Raw genomic sequence first — 20,917 nt, forward strand, 5'->3', positions numbered from 1 at the left:
ATGTGATTCAAATTTTTCTTAAGTTCAAGTCAATGGGACAATGCTTTGATGGAAAGGTGGATTTTTTTTTTCTTTTTACCAGGCCTTTACACATTGCCTACTTTACTGTGAAAAGAAAATGCCATTAGCAAACACATTTAGTAATATGGAAATTAAAATACATGTATCTTTACAATCAATTAAACCCATAAGAATTTAAATTGTCATCACAAAATTAATAGATATTGACTTGACATAAAATATATATGTATATGTCCTTGCATTTTGATTAATTTTGTATCATCTCCTTTATTTACATTTTTCAAGATTAATATTGATCATGATGTTATAGTGTTAAAACCACCCTCCCAACTTCAGGTTGATGCTATTTTCTGCTTTGAGAGAGACATTATACTTAATGTGTCAATGTCATGGTTATAAAAGTAAAGCATTCAAAAGTTTAGCTTTATGTAGAAAATGATTATCGTCATACATATAATACTTTAGTATAAAAGCTAAGTAGACTTTTTGGCAAGTCTAATTATCTGAAAAGCGTTGTAATCTTAAACATTATATAAGTAGAGGAGCTTTACTTAATATATATATATACATGTAATAAAAATTGATGTTAAATATTGATTCCATGGCTTTTAATCACTTTGGCACTTACACTAATGCACACTTAATTCAATAAAGATAACTGCCTAAGTAATTGTATTTTTTTATTGTTCGGCTGTATTTCATCCAAGGTCAGAAACAACTTTCAAACAAGGCAAAACAAGAGACAGGAGTCTGTTATAAAGGAACACAGTGCCTCATTATTATCCACTAATTGATACAATTGGTGAAGTAACTTATAATTTTTATGTAACATGCAGTGCACAATCAGAACCTTATATTGCAAGTTAATAAAAGATGTGTCAAGAGTAAAACTGCTGCAGTGAACGGTCTTAAAATGTAAATAAAGGTTATAATAAACCTCTTGTTATTGAAGCAACAATTAGGTCTACTCTTATCATCAATACTTTAGCTTAGCTACTGCAGATGTTTTTAATCAGTTGACATGAAATATATGAGTATCTTACCATGCAAGGATGTAAAGGCATCAAGAGGTATAACGCAGAATGTTGAAGATAGAAGCATTCAGAACATTAAATTGGTAGACATAATGTCAACAGTTTCACATAAAACACATTTATTAACCATGCATTACTCTTGACAGTGACTATGTTGTATCATAGTAATGAATAATTAATGCTCACTGGTCGCTTCCTAGCTTATGGCTTATAAATGTTTCAATGGTCTTTTTTGGCATTCTCTGTGGGTTGACTTCCTGGGATCAGGTGATAACAAATGCCTTTGCATGGAGCGATTACAAGAATACAATTTCTTCACGCGATGGTGCTATTCCTTTTCTTTCTTTCATGGGAAATAAAGTTCGGGAATAAAAAGTCAGGGGCAGTAACTCCTCAGTTTATTATACAATTATTGTGAAACTGCCTCCCCTGAATGAACTGTAAGAGGTTGACAGCGTTTTTCCCGCTTGCCTCTATAATACATATCAAGACATAAGAAGGTCCATGTAGAGAAAGTATCAATATGTTTGGCTTCTTTTCATTGTACAGAATAGGAGAAAAAAATTAAGAAAAAAATCATAAACACACAAATATGGTCACACATCTGTTTCACCTGTTTCTGAACAGTCAGTTCTTTCCCAAGCTATGGAAGACCTCAACTATTATTCCAGTGCCAAAAAAGTGACACGCCAAAGAACTAAATGACTTCCGACCAGTGGCCTTGACTCCTATTCTTGCTAAGTGCATGGAGAGAGTTGTTTGCCACCAATTAATCACTGCCATTGCTGATCAACTCGACCCCTACCAGTTTGCGTATAAAGAGAAAAGAGGAGTGGATGATGCCTGTTTGACTCTCTACCACCTGGTAGCAAGCCACCTGGATGGCACTGGTACATACGCCCGTATTCTATCATGGAATTTTCATCTGCATTTAATACTATTCAACCACACTTGCGTTTACAACGTCTCCTAGCACTAAACGTTAACTCAACCCTAGTGCTCTGGATGAGGGAGTTTCTCCGGGACCGGCCGCAAAGGTTCAGCTTGGGAGGCACAATTCTCAAATTGTTTCCTATCAATGATTAAGTTTGCAGACGATATGGCATTGGTTGCTGGGCTCAAGGATGAGGAGTCACTGGCAAGCTATTTCCTCCAGGTTCAGAAATTACACTCATGGTTTGAAGAAAACATCCTGGTGCTCAATGTCTCCAAAACTAAGGAAGTGGTCCTTGACAGAAGAAAATATCAACCTGTCCACACCCCCATAATTATTTATAATGAGGTAATAGAACAGGTGCAAAGTTTTAGGTACCTCGGCACAGTGCCAGACAACAAATTGTCCTTTCAGGAAAACACCAGCGTTGTTTCCAGGAAAGCACACCAGCGCCTGTTCCTGCTGAGGCAATTGCAAAATTTTGGTGTCAGTAGCCCTGTTCTCGAGTTAGTATATCGCAGCCTCATTAAGAGCATCATAACATTCAATATGTCAATGTGGTTTGGCGTTCTCTCTGTCAAAGAAAAGCTTGTTTGACGAGGGTGGGCAAGAGTGCCAGTAAGATCATTGGTTCTCCACAAAGACCTTTAGGCGATCTACACATCAGGCCTGTGAAGTTAAAAGTGGTCAGCATCATCACAGACCCTTCTCACCCACTACATCGCTATTTTCAACTGCTGCCCTCCGGCCGTAGATGGAAACAAGTGGTCGCCAAGAAGAGTGCCTTTGCCAAGTCATTTTTGCTGACCGCAATAGCACTCCTAAAGGGGTCTACAAATGTACCTAGTCTCAATGTGTGTGTAAGAGAGTAAGAGGAAGTGTATCTAACAATTGTCTCATATGAAGGGGTTAAGCATGAGTATAACTGCCTGAGGGTATGAGGTGTAATGGTAATACTTTCAGTTTATTATGTATATTTTTCTCAGTTGACTGTGGGAGCTCCCAGAAACAAAGGAAAATTTCTGTCTCTGTTGCGACCAGACACAGACAATAAAGATGTATTGTATATCCTACATAAACACACACACAAATACACAGATAACAGCAAACACGCAAGATATGGCCAAGCTTGGGCCACGCTTGGGCAAATCTTGTAACATTGGTTAGCCCAGTACCAAGCATCCACCAAGCAAGCGCCAAGGCTCACGATGCGCGCACAACGCTCTCGCTCATTCAGCTGCGAGCGGGAACTTGTTAAAAGCTTGGCGGAATAGTTACCGGCCAAGAACCCCACCAAGATTAACCCAAGCTTGCCGACATCGACTGATTTTTGACTATCAAGACACGTTTTACAAAGCGCTTATTTGTAATTATTTTGTAGATTGTTATAGAACATATAAATACATTTTATACTTAATAGCAATCACAGTTTAAAAAAGTATAAAGTATATACACGTGTAAATATAGTATCAAGAACGATCACTCGCGCAACCCTTATTCGAATGTGTTCCGGTCACCGCCATATTTAAATATAAAATACAGCGAAATTGGAGTTACACTCGATCTGATCTTAATTGTTATTCAGGAAAGATCTTCACGCTTCTTCGAAAGTTGTCAAGGTACAAGTACACATAATTTAAAATTTTAATATTCATTGACCAGCATCTGAAAATTAAGCGAACATGAACGATTCCCACTTAAACTGGAGACATAAAAAAAAAAATTACTCTAGAGACATGCAGTCTAATCTGCTCTACACATGTAGCAAAAGTTAGCAAAATTAGACAAAAAAACTACATTCAAATGAAAATTATTTAAGTGTCTATGTAAAAATTGTTGTAACAAAATTATGTACATTTTTTTTTCTATTTTGTTTTTCTGCTGGGTTGACACATACAATTTTAATTACTTTTAGGTTCATCGATGATCAGTACATCTGATTCAATACACCAAACAAATACATATTCATTATTATGCAGTTTTTCAAAGCAGAATTTGAGTCTATATGAGTGTATATATGTGTATATAGTTTTCATTTTCAATCACTAAACCCAAATGCATGCAAAGTTTAAGTAAATGTCATTTCATTAGGAACATTTACTTTTGCCCTGAATTTTGTACTTATCTGTTCCTATCCTAGCATGTTACCATATTTCTATACTACGCAATAGGAAATTGACATTTGTTTAATGCTTAATAATTATTTCAAAGGATTTCTCTTTTTATATGGTATAAGTCAATGATGCTCATAAATTATGTAATTTAACGACAGGGATGTATCTAGAGGACATAGTGTGTTACCTTTGATTGATTATGAGTATTATTTTAACGACAGAGATGTGTCTTTGTTAAATTTAAATGGATTGAGTATGAGCATTATATATATAGGCATTTTAAGGGTTTTTCTGCTCAAAGCGTACTATTTTTGTTAGCATTAGATATTTTCTATCTGTTAAAAAACCACTGTATTAGGTGGGCCCTTATAATATTAAATAGAAAATGCATGATCAAAAAAAAAAAAAAAAGAAATCGTAAACAAATTATTTAGGTTGATAAATGCCAGTGTCCAATTAAAATGAAATGCAGTATTTTGATTAAATAAATAACATTTAGAAAAGACATTTAATTTGTTAAAGTTTTTTATATAGTTTTTTCCTATTTATTTGCTATTTTTTGATGATCAGAGATCTAAAAGATGTACCACATTATCAAGCTATTTGTAGATGGAAAGACATCTGCAGTCATCATGCCCGATGAATGGCTAATCCCAGAGAGCACCAATAGATATTTCTGGCCTAGCTCTAAAACAGACTCCACCTGGGTCTAAAACACAAAAAAGTCAGGCCTGAACTGAAATATTTTCACCTACCAGGAAATAATTAAAAGCACATGTAAGTTATTTTCTCTGTGTGTGCTCATTTGATTACTCCTTTGTTAAACAATTTTAAAATTTCTTCTAATGCACTAATGATAAATTGAATATAATACATCATAGAATGTTTTAAAGAAATTTAGTATTTGATACTTTAGAAAGTAAATATAAGTGTGCATAGGACTTTTCTGGTGATTTGATAGCAAAATTGCTTGTTTTAGGAGCCCTGGCTATGAAAGCAGTACACCACCACTTCGTATTCCCCACACCAGCACCACCAAGACCTGTAGGATCAGTTATGCGCAAACTCCATCTTCTATTAGACGTGTTTGGTCTGTAGATTCTCCAGCACAGCCAGGACCATTTACTGCTATTAACAGTAAGGTTACATTTGAGTTTCAAATCAATATGTTCAGAGAATTAGAAGTACCTTTTTGTTTACTTAATGTATGCACAAGTAAAAGATGTAATCGCATTGTGTGTACACTTAATTACACTTGCATTGGTATTTTTTTGTTTATTTTTAGGGGCCTCAATCACATATTCTGAGTTGACACCAGCAGCATCTTCAGCAGCTGCTACTGACAGTAAGGTTTTCTTTGAACTTCCAGTGATTATATTTAGAGAAATAGATGTGCTTTTTTGTTGTGGGTGTGCATTAAGAGACCTACATTTATCAGCACTAAGAGACTTCATTTTTTTTTTTTTTTAAGGCGCCACCATCAGATGGTCTATTCCTGCATCACCATTATCAGCACCAGCAACATCTGCTAGCGACTGTAAGATTCTACTTAAACTTCTAATTATTACATTCAGAGAATTAGAAATACTTATTTGTTTTATTTTTACACAAGAGATATATGTGTAATCACCTTGTACTTACAGTTACTTTAAATATCGGCATTAAGATAATCTTTCTTTTTTTCCTTTTTTTTTTAAAGTACAAATGCTTCCAAGTTATTTTGAGAAAACTTTCAAAAAGATACAAGAACTCTAGAACGGTGTAGAGATCCTGCATCGGAAGGTGGACCAACAAAGCAATGTGGCTGCCAGCCATACACCTCCAGATACCTTCCTCTTTCCACTGCAGTAAGTTGATCAACTTAAACAATACTTTGGCAGAGGAGGGTACCAGACAAAGAATGGTAAGATGGAGGAAAGACTTTGTCAGTAAGGGCAATCCCAAGAGACACGAAGGAATAACCAGGAGTAAAAAGTAACCTGTTAGTGTTTACTGCTTCCATATTTGTTAAACTTGGTCTTACCATATCAGCTCACCCATTGTACATGCCATCTTCAGAAGATTCACAGATGGGATTTTTATACAGTGATACCTCGGTTCTCGAACGCCTTGACTTTCGACCAAATCGGTATTCGACCAGGAAATTGGAGAAAATTTTGCCTTGGAATTCGAACAAATATTTGGAACTCGAACGTCCGAGATGAGCCGAGTTGAGCCGAATGGCGTTCATTCGGCCCAGCGCGCCTTGCTTGCGTCATCAGTGACAATAACCATCCCCCTTCCCTCCACATTCATTCTCTCCTGCCATAAAGTTTGGTACAGCTACAGTAAATGAAACACAATTTATTGACTGTACAGTACATTTTTTTTTGTTTTGTTTTAATAAATACACTTTTATTTCTTATTTCTTGTTGAGACTCATGTTTTTCTACATATTATATACAAATTAGGCCAGTAAATAGGCATTTTCTGGGGCTTGGAACGAATTAATCCAGTTTCCATTATTTCCTTTGGGTTTCATTGCTTCGGTTCTCGAACAATTTGGTTCTCGACCGTCCTCCCGGAACGAATTATGTTCGAGAACCGAGGTATCACTGTATATGTATAAGGAGACTGTTGCTGATCGAAACATATTTTTGTTTCAGGTTTTGTATCTGAGCTATTTTGGTGGCCACACACCGAAAAGAGGCACCGTACCGTCTGCTGAAGCATCTGCTTGCTCCAAAACTATTTTATACAGCTTGGAATGGAGGAAGTAGAAACGAGGATTTAACACCTGGCAACATTTAAAAGCCACAATTTATGGTAAGTAGCATTCACAGCAGTTTTAGGAATTTGAGATGGAGATTTTTAAGCTTACCTTTCCAGTCACAAAGAGTGCCCTAAACACCTAGCTTGTCACTAATTTTAATTTGGCACTATTTGAAGAGCCCTTTGTTCCTGCAACTTCCAAGACACTAGTATTTGATTTACATTAGTTGCTGCAAAAAAAGTCCATATTTTAAAAATAAATCATGCCTTTGACATTATGCCACTAGCATGAATGCACAATTTTCTAAGGCCTAAGCAAATGATGTTAAGACTAATGTGCTTGCAAAGATAATTTCTTAGTGTATATTTTACACTTTTTTGGAAAGCTAACACCTATTTCTTTTCAACTCACATGAAATTGTTTTCTTTCTTTTTTTTTTGTCCAGAGCCCATACTGAAACGATACAACGATGTCACAATGGCCACTTTGGACAAGTATACAGGGGAATATCTGGCCATATCAGGTGACTGTAGAGGCCGCAAGAGGAGGGAGGGGAAAAAAAGCAACAAAGTAATTCGAACACTTCATCTTGATGTCATTTTGAGATGGGTGCTTGTATATATTATGTGTATTGCATGAGTTTTATACTTGGGCGTTTTATGGGCTTTTGGAGGGGCATTTGTAAATAATATTGATACCTTGATATGTATTTTGTGTTTATTCATTTATAAATCAAGTCAAATCAGACTTTATTGTCTGTCGAGGAGACCCAGGACAGAAATTTTTCTTCGCTCACAAGGGCAGGCATACATGCTCATACAGACATTTAACACACAGGAGTAAAGCTCTTTTGAGAGGGGTGCTGACATTTAGAACTGGTGTATATTTTATGTTTGTGCATTTTTTTAATCTTTAATGACAGTAAGTAGAAATAAAATGTCTATTATGCATATTTACCGTGTTCTCCTGGTTAAATCGTGATAAAAAATATGTGTGTCTGCTGGTTATGATAGGGAATAAATAATGTATCTTAATATGCTTTTTGATAGTATAGAACAACTTGCAAGTAAATATAGCTACTGTTAGTCTTGTTCTAATGACTTGTCAACTGAAGGACGTTTTACAGACCAAAACAACTGACAATGTTTTAAATGTATTGAACCAAGCTGTCTTCAGCTACAACACCGCATCAAAATAGGATTAATATATACCACCAAAAACATCATTGGGGCAATATTGGTTGAATGTGGGGTTTCTTTGGGCAATGCACGAATGGCCCAAGACTGGGATAAGATGGGCGATACATTAGTACCAAGATTCGACCAACACTTGCCCAATCTTGGGCCAAGAGTGGCCCAACTATCACCTCCCAGGAAGAGCCAATAGAGAGACCAAGGAGGAGCCCATATTGGTACCAAGGCAGACCAAGGATGCACCAAGCTTGGCCGAATCTCTGTGTGTTTGCTGGTAAGTATTTCATGCATTGGAGCGTTGTGTGTTTGGATCATGTGTATGTATTTGTGCCTGTGCGCGTGCGCTTGTGTGTGTGTGTTTTACACAGTTTGAATTAAATTTTCTAGGTTTTCGGTGTGTTTGTATGTGTGTTATTTTAGTCATTCAGTGTATCATCACTCAGTGGTCTGGAGAAGACAATGCAATACATACAGTATGTGAGTGAATTCTTGTCACGTTGCCCAGTGGACTTAAACCTCACGTGGTGGTGGGATGTCGGCCCTGTTGTCTGTTGACACTTGGCTTGCTGCCTGACCTCAAAGACTTGCTGACACCGACACAAGTCATGCATCTGTGTGGTATGTGAGTGAATTCTTGTCACGCTGCCCAGTGCACGTGGTGGTGGGATGTCGGCCCTGTTGTCTGTTGACACCTTGCTCGCTGCTTGACCTCAAAGACTTGTTCACACGGACAAGTCATGCATCTGTGTGGTATGTGAGTGATTTTTTTTTATTGTTATTAAACAAAACATAACAAAAACTACCGCACACATCCACTTACATAAATAAATCAACAAACATATCTTTGACAATCTACACAAATCTTTCTTCCATCTCATCATACCCTACCCTATGAAAGGACCAGCTGACTCTAGTAATAGCATAGATTGTAGTGGTTCGTCTTTAACTATTAGTTGTAGCCCACACAAATACCGATAGCTTTCAACATACATCAAGAAATAACACATATTTCAGTCAGTTCGCACATTTCAGCTGTACACTGAACTTCTACTTATCTATAAACTTATGACATTAGCTACATCTGAGGCATAGCTCACCCATATATTATCTTCACATATACAAATACCAAATCGGGGAAGGAAAACGTGTATTCACAAACATTTTCAAGTAGGTATAGGGTATCCAGACTATGAGGAGACTTAAGGGATACATGATTTTTCACAGATACAGAACAATATAAGTATGCATAACAAACAAGCAATATTTTACAATATACCAACATAAAAAAAACAAACATACACATAAATTAACAAACATTTTAAGAATACATTCATCTGCCCAGAGAAGCCACACAAACAAAGCAATCATAATAGAAGGCACCCTGGAGCCCATGTGTCATAAGATGACAGCACAATATTAATGTATATCAAGACATATGTAGTTTTTGATAATCAAGATTATATATATATGTATAGAATCAGTATTTAGTTTAGCTGACGAGTTGTTCATAGGGTAGCCAGTGTTTAGCAAACTTTTCTTCGGTTAATTTTAAACATGAATTAAATTTTTCAATTGAATATCTGTGTTTCAATATTTGGATAAAGGGTTCTAACTGGGGGATGACTTTTTTAAAATCTACAAGAATATATGTATGCTTTTGCCAGCAATAAAATTAAATCAAGTGCAACATCTGTCTCAAAGTTATTATTGCATCCAAACAGAATCAAATGTTCACTAAAATTTATCTTAGGAGCATTTGTACATTTGTCTAATATACACTTTTGTAAGTTTTTCCAAAAAACATTAACATATTTGCACTTCCAGAAAATATGCTGAATATTTTCTTTATCATCTCTGCAAAGGCTGCAGACATCATCCTCTTCTAGTCCCATGTGGAATAATATTACTCTTGTCGCCAGGATTCTATGTAACACTCTGATTTGAAGCCATTTTAATTTAATATCATTTATATTAGCCATTGCTTTTAAATATAACATGCCAATCAACATTTCTATTTATCCTTTTATCCCAGTTTAAGCAACAGTTTGGTATACATTCGTTAGATAACATTTCATCATAATATGGTCTTGCGCCTTTCTGTATTGATCAAATTATTCTTAGAGTTTTGTTTGTGTCATATGTAGAAGGAGATAAATCTGTTTTATTCATTCTATTTAGGTTTATGTATGTTTTTATGGCCTTTATACAATCATTAAAAGAGACAAAGTCAATGTTAACATCATATTTATTTTTAACAGCTTGATATGATAGAAAGTTTCCACTTTCATCTGTCAAGTGTTTAATTGAGTATACATCTTTCTCCACCCATCTTCTATATAGAATTGGCTTATTGCCAATTGTTATTCTATCGTTACAAAAGATAGGTTCTGACAAAATTTCATGTTTATCACATACTATATTCTCTCCAAATATCCTGTATGCTTTTAATACATCCGTCCAGAAGCTATTTTCATTTATAAAGTGGCAAACTGCAGGGCCCAGTTTGTCCAAATAACCTATTATTTTATGTGTAGACAGAAGATTTTTTTTCCAGCTGTGGTTGCTTTTCTTTATTTTCCGCAGCCATGATAATTTTAGTGCATTCATATAAGTTTTAACATCAGGTATGCCAGTGCCTCCATCCTGGATATTTTTAATGGATATTTTTCTATTAATTTTATCATTTTTTCCATTCCAAACAAAGCTAAAGATAGATTTCTGTATGTCATTTATAACAAGGTCTGGAGGGCTAGGTAGTAGTAACCAAAGGTGTACTAATTTTGACAAAATTAAGGACTTAAGTATTGCTCTCCCTAATGGAGCTAACTGTCTTTTTAACCATATTTTGTACCACATGTGAGTGAATTGTTGTCACGCTGCCCAGTGCACGTGGTGGTGGGATGTCGGCCCTGTTGTCTGTTGACACCTTGCTCGCCGCCTGACCTCAAAGACTTGTTGACACCGACAAGTCATGCATCTGTGTGGCATGTGAGTGAATTCTTGTCTCGCTGCCAATGCACGTGGTGGTGGGATGTCGGTCCTGTTGTCTGTTGACACTTTGCTCGCTGCCTGACCTCAAAGACTTGTTGACAGACAGGTCATGCACCTGTACATGTACCAGCAAATTCATTTTAAAAATGAAAAATGAAGTATTTATGTAAGGTTTGGTGTGAACGATAGAATGAATATTAATTTAATGTCCAAAAAAAAAACAAAAAAACGTAGGTTGTCCTGCATGTTCGTTATATTTAACATGGCTCCTACTGTGATAACAATATAAATATAAATAAAGAGAGTAAATAAGATGTGTACACAAGCAATGTCTATAAATACCTAATAAATGTCACACTAAGCTTCTGCACAGTTTTTGTTTCACACCTGAGATACCTGGCCACACAACAACACCATAACCACTGTGTAAACGTCAAGTAAGGATGAGTTTCATAAGATGATTCTAGATCCTCACCCACTGCCAGCTGCCAGTGCAGAGCTCTGTCTCAGACACTTGGACGCCATTGTCATATCCTTAAATTGTACCCTGTCTTTCTGTGTTTGTGTGTGTGTGTGCGTGAGAGAGAGTAACTGAGGGAGGAAATGTGTTTTTATACATTTGTGTGAGTGCTTCTATATATATATATGTCTCCGTACCTTGCGTGTTGCGGGGATTCAAGATCATGTTTGTGTGTCTGTGTCAAGGCTTCATGACGTGTGTGTTTGTGGGTTTGTTTGTGTGATTTAGTGGTCAGTACGTGGAAAACAGGGAATTCACTCCGGTATTTTCTGTAGGTAGGTTGCCCAGTCCATTATGTTCTCCGGTGATGAGGTTTTCACTGTCGTCCACGTCTGTGGTATGTGAGTGAATTCTTGTCACGCTGCCCAGTGCACGTGGTGGTGGGATGCCGGTGTCACGAGCTCACAAATTGCCGAGCCCAGGAATTGCTTTCTCACAGTGCGCAGGCGCAGAGGGGTCAACAGGTCATGTTTACCACTGACGGGTCATTTCCGCCAATTGCCTTGAGCCGAGGAATTGCCATCTCATAGTGCGCACTGAACAGTGTTGGTTTATTCGGATGTTTGAACTTTGCGAATTGCGATACTGATCTAAGCATTTTTTGTTGTTGTTGTTGTTGCTAACCATCGTTAAATTCTGGTTAACTATAATCTAGTTTTAGCGATGGACGAAGGTAAAATGGCTCAGTTGCGCGCACAAATGGAAAGATTACGCACTTTAATTCATCGCTACAAAAAAAATTCTGGGTTCCTGCGAATAGAAGTGAGAATACCATAAGCGGCATAAGGCATCAAGCAAAGCACTATATGTGCTGGAAGGCAAGTATTCTATTTATGATCTAATCTGTCACAATTATAGTATACGAAATATTATTACATGTCAGTTCTTAATGAACCAAGCATAGGAAGTCTAATATTTCATCATTGCTTTTTCATTGCATGACATCAAATGTTACTGACACAGTGGTATTAGGATCCCTTGCACATTCTTGGGGAGAGACAAAAACTTTATTTAATCAGATAAATTTCTTAGGACATAAGTTACATGCCCTCATGGCAAAGAAACACAGTTTTTAAAATCTTTTCCTATGCATTGTGAGCAGAAAACCATTTCATTGTTATAATTTGTGTGTATTACTTTCATCCAACAGATAAACGTCTTCCTATAAAGTGTTTTGTGTCTGTCTTGTAGGCGACAATATATTCTTCAATGACAAAAAGGACAAAATGTAATCGTTCTGTCATTTATTACCTAATATGTTGGATGTTTTCTTTGAAACTCTTGAAAGGATGTAAAGTCTCCTGTTACACTTACAAGGTCTCTAACTTGGATAATATTCTCATTAACCCATCGATATGCATAACATAATCTAACATAAACTCTTCAGAAGTTTTTGAAAAGCATTAAATATTTTTTAATATTGCTTATCCACATCTTCCCAAAAGAGATTTTGAACTCTGCATAATACTATTTGCATACTTGGCCCAAAATGTTTGTTATGTTTTTAAGTATGGAATGAATAGTCAGGAGAATCTTTGCTGTGGTGTTGTCTTGCTCGATTCTTTTTAACCATCTAGGTTTCATTGTTGATAGAAAGGAGTAAATGTCACACATTTTAAGCCCATTTATAGGGTTTACAGACTACTGATTTCTTGATTCTGTTATGTTTTCCTCCCCAAAGAAAGGTAGACATAATAAGATTTTTTGCACAAAAAGTTTCAGGAGTAGTACACTTGTGAAGTGTTGTCTTTTTCCTTTCTTTTCTTTGTGTTTCCCAGTTGAATGATTTGCTGCATAAGCACTTCTAATTGTTTGTGGGTTATAGCATGTTGCTTATGCAGTGCTGAATTTCCAGTGTGGGTTGCCATACACTATAATATTATGACCACACACACACATGTGGATGTAAATAAATTTTCTTTTTTTAGTGTAAGTGGTGTATGTACTTCTCCTACATTTATGTCAGACAATTTCCTTATGTGATGTGGGTATGGTTTTGTTAACATAGTGGTTCATTGTTTCAGATGGATCTTCTGTTTGTATAGGACTGCGCTGTGTACATGGATTTATTTGGCAATTTAAGCACAATGTGATGTGTGAGTTTGTTCAATAAAGAAATGGAAGTGAAATGCTGTTTTTTGTATCATGTACAAGTGTAGCACAGAGTGCAATAATTTACCAATGAGTGTTGAATGTTCATTCCCCATTAGTATGCAATACATTAATAATTTATGTCTGCATGTGTTGGATTGTATGTAATAAAATGCCCAATGCAAATGAGACATCACGCCTCAAACGCACTGATTACAAGACCGTGATTACTATTTCCACATAATACTATGCTATCTTATCAGTTGAAATAAAACCTAACTTAGTAAAAGTGCTCCACAAACTGACCGTAAACGACAAAACATTTCAATTGGTATAATATGAAAGGTGTATATTCATGAATTTAAAAATTGCACACATGGTCCAATGTAATGATAAATTACAACAAAGAAGACTTTCCACATAAAAAGGGTAAGAAACCATTGACTTCTAATTATAATAAAATCCTTTGCAGTGGACAGTCATGTTTGAAAGTAATGTGCACATGCAATAAAAGCCTTAGTACAAGAGTACCTTGCAAATGCATGTTTCCCCAAGTCATTCACACCTAGGATATTGATTACAATGCAAATCTTTAGCTCAAAGCACAGAGCTTTAACCAAACCTACATGCAGACAGGTTATATATATAAAAATCCCAACTAATTTTCTGTAGCACTCATTCTTTCCTTCCTCCAGCCCCATACCTGCATATGTAACAAAAGCATACTCAAACAGGATAAACACACCTTTGCTCTCTCTCTCTTCCTGTCACATACATTCTGTATTCCTTACTATTTATTCACCCTCCAAGGGGTACACACTCCCATCCATTGCAATGTACAATATCTCACATATACATTTTATTCATTTATCTGGCTCACCATCCTTAGTAATATCTTTACAACTTTCGCTAATATGCTGAGGGTCTTTTGATTTCTTTAAAGTTAATAATGGCTGGAATTTATAAGCATTTGGATTGTGAATATAGTAGTGTGGTAAATCATTTTTACACTAGTCAGTGCTTTACCCACAACTCTAGGGTCATAATCTGGGTACTAAGTCACTTATATAACAGCATGAACAGTAGAAGTTAAATGAAAACAATGAAACCTGTGTGTATTTTACAGAAACGTGTGGCAAAACCCTTGATGTTTCTTAATTCTCATTTGACTTAATGTGATGATGTATCACATGAGCGAGGGGGCCCGGGTTTATTCTATGTGCAGTTGTTTGGCTGGCAATCGATGTTGTGTGGGTTGGAAGCAATCAGAGAATCACTGTCATACATGATACACAACATAAATTTACAATTTAAACTAACAGCATATTTATTCCTCATTGTGAAATCAGCTCAATTGTCATTTGCTGGTAGAAAAAAATGCAGCAGTTGACATCATTTGCATTTTACACTGTTTACCATATTGTGATATCCCTAGTAGCATTTGAAGGAGAGGCCATATAGGACCCATGTGTGTCCCATATAGGACCCATATGAGCTATCTTATGACCATATGGGAAGCCTATATCGGCCCAACCGCCGAAAGCGCAAACAGGTCCGACCGTGGGCTGAGATGGGCTTCCTATATGGGAAGCCCATGTGAACCTAGATACCTAGATTTCCAGCTATTATTGGTAATTTTAGGTATTTTGGCATATTCTGATTTACGTTGTTTTTAAATCAGGATATGCCAAAATTCCTAGAAAAACCAATAATATCAAATGCATCAAAATAACCCTATAAATGCCAAACAAAAATGTTACAAAAAAACAAACATGATTTGTCGTTTTCTGATGTTTATTGAAATTGTTAATTAAAAAACTAATTTTAAATATGCAAAAATTGTACAGCTTTACTTGTCCTCCAATTCGTTCCCCACCCAGAACTATTTATCTGTGCTCAGGTGCCCTTTCCCTTCTGCCATTCTCTCAATCCCTAGCACCAGCTAACCAGCTAGAGATCTGCGTCTGCAGTTCTGCTTCAGTAGCTTGAGGGCAAGTTTTTCGTGCAGCATCTAAAAATAGAACAAATATAAGAATATGAATGCGTAAAAATAATCACTTAATTGTAGGTCACTGACCCTAATATCCAGAACATAAGGTGAAATAAAGAAAGGTACAAGCAAATTATATAGATATGTAAAGTGGCACAAAAATTTTAAGTGCTATAAACAGAAAGGAACTACAAGTGGAACTGCATTTGAATTTCAGGTAGAATTTCTATAGGCAGGAGAACTCTGGAAATACTGATTTCAAAAACATCCCAGTACATGGGAACTGTAAAGATGTCTATCAACTGTCATCTTAATTCATTTCTACACAAAAATTAACCAGCTGATTAAAGGACTAGACATTGCATAAACATATTGACTTTTACAGACAAATGAAATATTTTTTCTCAATGACTCATGAAAACAGATTCAAATATTTAAATACTTACCCTGAATTGTTTCTAATATGTAGGGGTGGTTCTTTAGTCCCCTCTTTCCCTTCAGACCATTGAAGTTGTAAGACCTGGCTAATTTATTTGAAAATAGCAGAGACCGTTTGTCCCTGACGATATGCTTTAAAGTGAATCCCCCACGCATTGCCAAATGGCATTCCTGGAAACAGACAATAATAAACATACATCATTTTTAAAATAAAACTTGCTGTGGGCAGTATCATGATACGTGTTATGAGAACTAGTATTATAAGACCAAATATGGATGAAAACCATTAAGGAAGTTTCATATTTATCTTTGTAACCAAGCTAAAGTGCTTACAGAAAATTTATTATCAGCTGTAATTCATGCCAGCATAACTATGCCTTTGTTACTTTTTAGTACTGCAGACATGTCATTTGTTCTATACAATAAAATGCTATGAAAACATTTAAAGGGAATAGCAAAATACACTTGACTCCTCCTTCTAACAAATCAGAAGGTTCCCAGTCACTTAATCCCCAGACACTTAATCCTGACGCTTCATCCTTAAAATGAATTTTAACTATAAAATTATGAAGCCGGCAAAAAATTTAATTGAAATTCAAATAATTATCTTCATATAAACATCACAATAAGTTTTACAATTAAAATAAATATTGAAATACATTAATAATATTCAAATTATACTATTAACTTCAACATCATTTGAACATCTACAACATTAGTTAAACTATTTTAATTGTAAAAGCGTCGGGGATTAAATGTCTGGGGATTAAGTGACTGGACACCAATCAGAATAAGCAAATTATAAAGATATGTAAAGTGGCATAAAAATTTTAAAGCGTTATAAACAGAAACAAGTGGAGCTGCATTTGAATTTCAGTTAGAATTTCTATAGGCAGGAGAACTCTATCCATAAACTGTCATCATAATCCCTTTCTACACAGTATTAACCAGCTGATTAAAAGGACCAGACATTGCATAAACATGTGTACATATTTTAAAATTTGCAATGTAATTCAACCACACTGAAATATTTTTTCTCAATGACTCATGAAAACACAAAGTCAAATATTTAAATCCTTACCTGAACTGTTCTTAAAATAAAGGGTGGTTCTTCAGTCCCTTCTTTCCCTTCAGGCCATTATAGTTGTAACACCGGGCTAATTCTGTTGAAAATAGCACAGACAGTATACCCCTGACTACGAGCTTTAAGCTAAAGCCTCCCCTCATCGCCAAATAGCATTCCTGGAAACAGACAAAAATAAACAAACATCCTTTTTATAATAAAACTTGCTGTGGTCAGTATCATGATACATGTTATGAGAACTAGTATTATAAGACCAAAATATGGATGAAAACCATTAAGGAAGTTTCATATTTTTCTTCGTATTCTAAGACCAAAATATGGATGAAAACCATTAAGGAAGTTTCATATTTTTCTTCGTAACCAAGCTAAAGTGGTTACAGAAAATTTATTATCAGCTGTAATTCATGCACCATAAACAATGCTTTTGTTACTTTTTAGTACTGCAGACATTATACAATATAATGCTATGAAAACCTTTAAAGGGAATAGCACACAGACACTTGACTCCTAACAAATCAGAATAGAGTACATACCAAGCGTGCACGTTTTCCTGGATCTGTCTTTAAATCCAACTTGAGACATTCTACACCTCTGAAGATTTTAAGGGAAACTGTAACCCTTGTGTCAGATGTCAGCTCCTTTTCTTGGGTTTGGCACTCCATCTGCGCAAGCCTATTTTTCAAGTCTTTCACGTCAGTTTTCATCTCTTCCAGAAGAGACAGTATATGCTGTACAGCTTTCTGTAGTTTATCTTGTTTACCTGGAACCAACAAATGCAATAGCAGAAAACATGTAAATAGTGATCCTTATTTATTTCAATTTTTTCACTATGGCAAAAGAAGCCTGGGATTTTTGCACTTCTAGTTATATTTCACAAAAACACTGTTCAAAAGTCTTGGCCGAGGGTAAGAACAAACAAAATGTTAAAATGATTATGAACAAAATGACTTCAAATTACCTTCCAAGGGGTTGGGGGTCCCTGTGCTGGCAGGATGAACACCAGACAAGGGCGCTGGAGGCGTGAAGGCAAAGGTGCTAATTAGATGTCACAAATCAAGACCAAAAGCACAGCATAAATTTCCCTTTAATATAATCACGTACTTTAGTCCCTTTCACTCTTATAGGGCAAAATCACAACCAAAGTTACACTGTTTGTGCCGTAATGACATGTATAGTGTTCAAACAGTTCATAAATTTTCTTCTGCACAAGAATTAATTATGAATATTAGGAATCAAAAAATAAATTGCACTTACTTAATGACTTGTGCAGGAGAACTGGAAGCATAGAACATGAGAATCTGGCTTTATAGCTCTAATTAATGAAGCTTGCATCTGGTTCAACAGATTGTGATGGCCAGTTGCACATCCTGTGACCACTTTCATCTTTAAATGCCAGCAGCCAGCTATCTAGAATAACAGTAAAATAAATTATTGACCATCATACAGTCATTACCATTTGTTGTAGAGAAAATGCCATTAAAGTTAATTTGTCCGAATCGATACTTTTAACGCTACTATACCAGTAAACAGAAGAACTGTCGAAATTCTGTTGCTTTCGAATGGTAAAGTTCGTGACCTACACTTTCGTAATCGCAATTATTTGAGGAAATTCTGACAGCTCCGAATTCTCTGCATCGCTAACGGCTAAAGAATTATCAAATTGCAAGCTTTCAGAACTGTTGGGCCTGATTTCTACTTCTCTCTGGAAAACTTGTGCATTTATTGCGTAAATGTGTACTCTAATCTTTCTTTTCTTAGCGTAATATTCTGCACTGAACTTGGAACTAAAATCTCAATAACTATGCTAATTTAGAGTATATAAATTATACATACTGTTATTGAAGACTCCAACACATGTATCAGTATTGGAATTGACGGCGGAAGAAGCTTAATTATAATTCCTGTTGCGAAAAGTGTAGAACAAAACTTTGCAAATGGCGCGCAGTTCCGATCACCTAGTACACCATTGGCTAAAAGTCACGTGCCATTATTAGGGGTTATGGCCCTTGGTTGGTAAGAGTACTCTCGCCCGTCAATATAGGTAACCTATATCGGGCCGATATAAGCCGAGATTTCGATGCGCATAGGGATCCCTCTTTCTGCTCCACTGTACTATATTGCAAATTTTGAGCACCCAATTTTTGGAAATTAGCTCCCATCTCTGGAGATCTGCACTGAAAAAGAAAATCATGGTGATCACACTGTGCATGAAAACACTAAATATTTATTCGTGACATGCTAAAGCATTACTTATGGACTGACTGATGCATAAATCTTAATATTGACATCAACATAAGAAGAAAAACAAGGTAATATTAGCAAAATTAAATTTTATTATTATTGTTAGACTTTTATTTTGCATTCAAAGTGGTTGATTATAATGCCTTCAAATATAAATGTGTCAACTTGTTAATTATTGCAAACATACTACTTTGAATTAGTTGGTAATGATGTCCAGTTTAAAATCCTGCTTCATGCTTTTCTCTCCATGTCTACTTTTTGCTTATTTACAACCATTCTTTTAAAAACCCAAATCATGTGACATTTTGTCATCATCTGGAAAGGTTTGTGTGCATATTAAACTATACAGTACATGTTCATAAACTTAAGTATTTTATTACATCTTGTAACTGTGCTTACTGTGTAGTGCGGAAATAAAGAATGAAACCTAAGTAGTCAAAACGACTGAATCACTTTGCTTGATTCAGTCATGGACTTCTATAAACGATCGGTCGTTCAGCATCGCTAAACGTCAAAAGCACATTACACGTTTCGTTCATATGAATTAAAAATAAGTCTGTGTGCACTATATTAATTAGCACGCTATAATACTATATAACGCCACGAATACAATCCTAGAAAAACAAATAACAGACGGAACACTACGAAGAAACCGACTAAGCGACGAGTACAAAATAAACCGGGGACACAAGTTCGTGATGATACCTAAAAAAATAGCAGACGAACATTTACAAAGAAACCGATCGACTAAGCCACGAATAACAATTAAAATGTAACTTACCTTTTTATTTTTGTAGGGGTGATTTATTATTGAGCTGCATCACAACACGTCCTCGATCCGCGAGTCTACCACACTTGACAATGTTGTTAAATTCAAGACATATTCTGTCCTAACACATGGGCAATTCCTCAGCTCGGACACGTTCTCATCTCACGGAATATCAAGCCCACAAATTGCCTTGTCTGCGCATGCGCACCCGTTGACCCCTGCGCCTGCGCACTGTGAGATGGCAATTTCTGGGCTCGGGCAATTCCTGAGCTCGCGACACCGGCCGTGTTGTCTGTTGACACTTGGCCCTCTGCCTGACCTCACAGACCTGTTGACACCTGAGCTTCATGCATTGGAGCCTCCTGTACTTCACGTATGTGTGGTGGGAGGAGCTTGCACGCTCATGTTGTGAGCATCGCTGCTGTCGTTCCTGTACGTCATGTATGTGTGGGGGGAGGGGCTTGTATGCTGATGTGAGCATCGCTGCTGTCGTTGGTTCTTCACTCTCTCCTGGTATATATCTCCCTCTCGACACGTGCAGACTACCAGCAGTTGTCAACCTCTCCTCGTCTCAGACGCTGCTTTCCTCGGGATATCCTGCCACTAACAGCATTCTTACAAAGACCATCTCCGGGTGAGTTATTTTAATCATGGTGTGTTTAATCTGTAACTTAATTATTTTACTCACATTGTTTTGATGTAAAAGTGAGTTATGTTAGTAACTGTGTCTTCGATCTCAAGGTGA

The 20,917-nt window shown here is 36.2% G+C and overlaps 2 protein-coding genes across 8 annotated transcripts in view; one reads left to right on the top strand and one right to left on the bottom strand.

Annotated features, from left to right (window-relative positions):
- The first annotated feature begins 3,417 nt into the window (after nt 1–3,417).
- LOC112575506 (multiple epidermal growth factor-like domains protein 11) overlaps nt 3,418–20,917 on the top strand; it is a 36,845-nt gene continuing 19,345 nt past the window's right edge. For 5 of the 7 annotated variants that reach the window (XM_025257416.1, XM_025257423.1, XM_025257417.1 and 2 more), the window contains exon 1: nt 20,501–20,806. In XM_025257416.1, coding sequence (XP_025113201.1) covers nt 20,520–20,806 — 287 coding nt within the window. In that variant the 5' untranslated portion in view covers nt 20,501–20,519. Of the gene's footprint in view, nt 3,609–4,673; nt 4,881–4,978; nt 5,241–5,388; nt 5,449–20,500; nt 20,807–20,917 lie in introns of those variants that run through there. The other 2 variants (XM_025257418.1, XM_025257419.1) reach the window with 2 other exon arrangements.
- On the bottom strand, nt 17,171–18,166 carry LOC112574697. Its single transcript, XM_025255926.1, has 3 exons — nt 18,121–18,166; nt 17,696–17,922; nt 17,171–17,320 (listed from the first exon to the last, which is right to left on the bottom strand). The coding sequence occupies exons 2-3, from the start codon at nt 17,864–17,866 to the stop codon at nt 17,171–17,173; spliced, it is 321 nt and encodes a 106-aa protein (XP_025111711.1). The 5' UTR covers nt 17,867–17,922; nt 18,121–18,166.

This window comes from Pomacea canaliculata, linkage group LG11 (genome assembly GCF_003073045.1).
Source record: "Pomacea canaliculata isolate SZHN2017 linkage group LG11, ASM307304v1, whole genome shotgun sequence".
NCBI classification, from domain to species: Eukaryota; Metazoa; Mollusca; class Gastropoda; order Architaenioglossa; family Ampullariidae; genus Pomacea; species Pomacea canaliculata.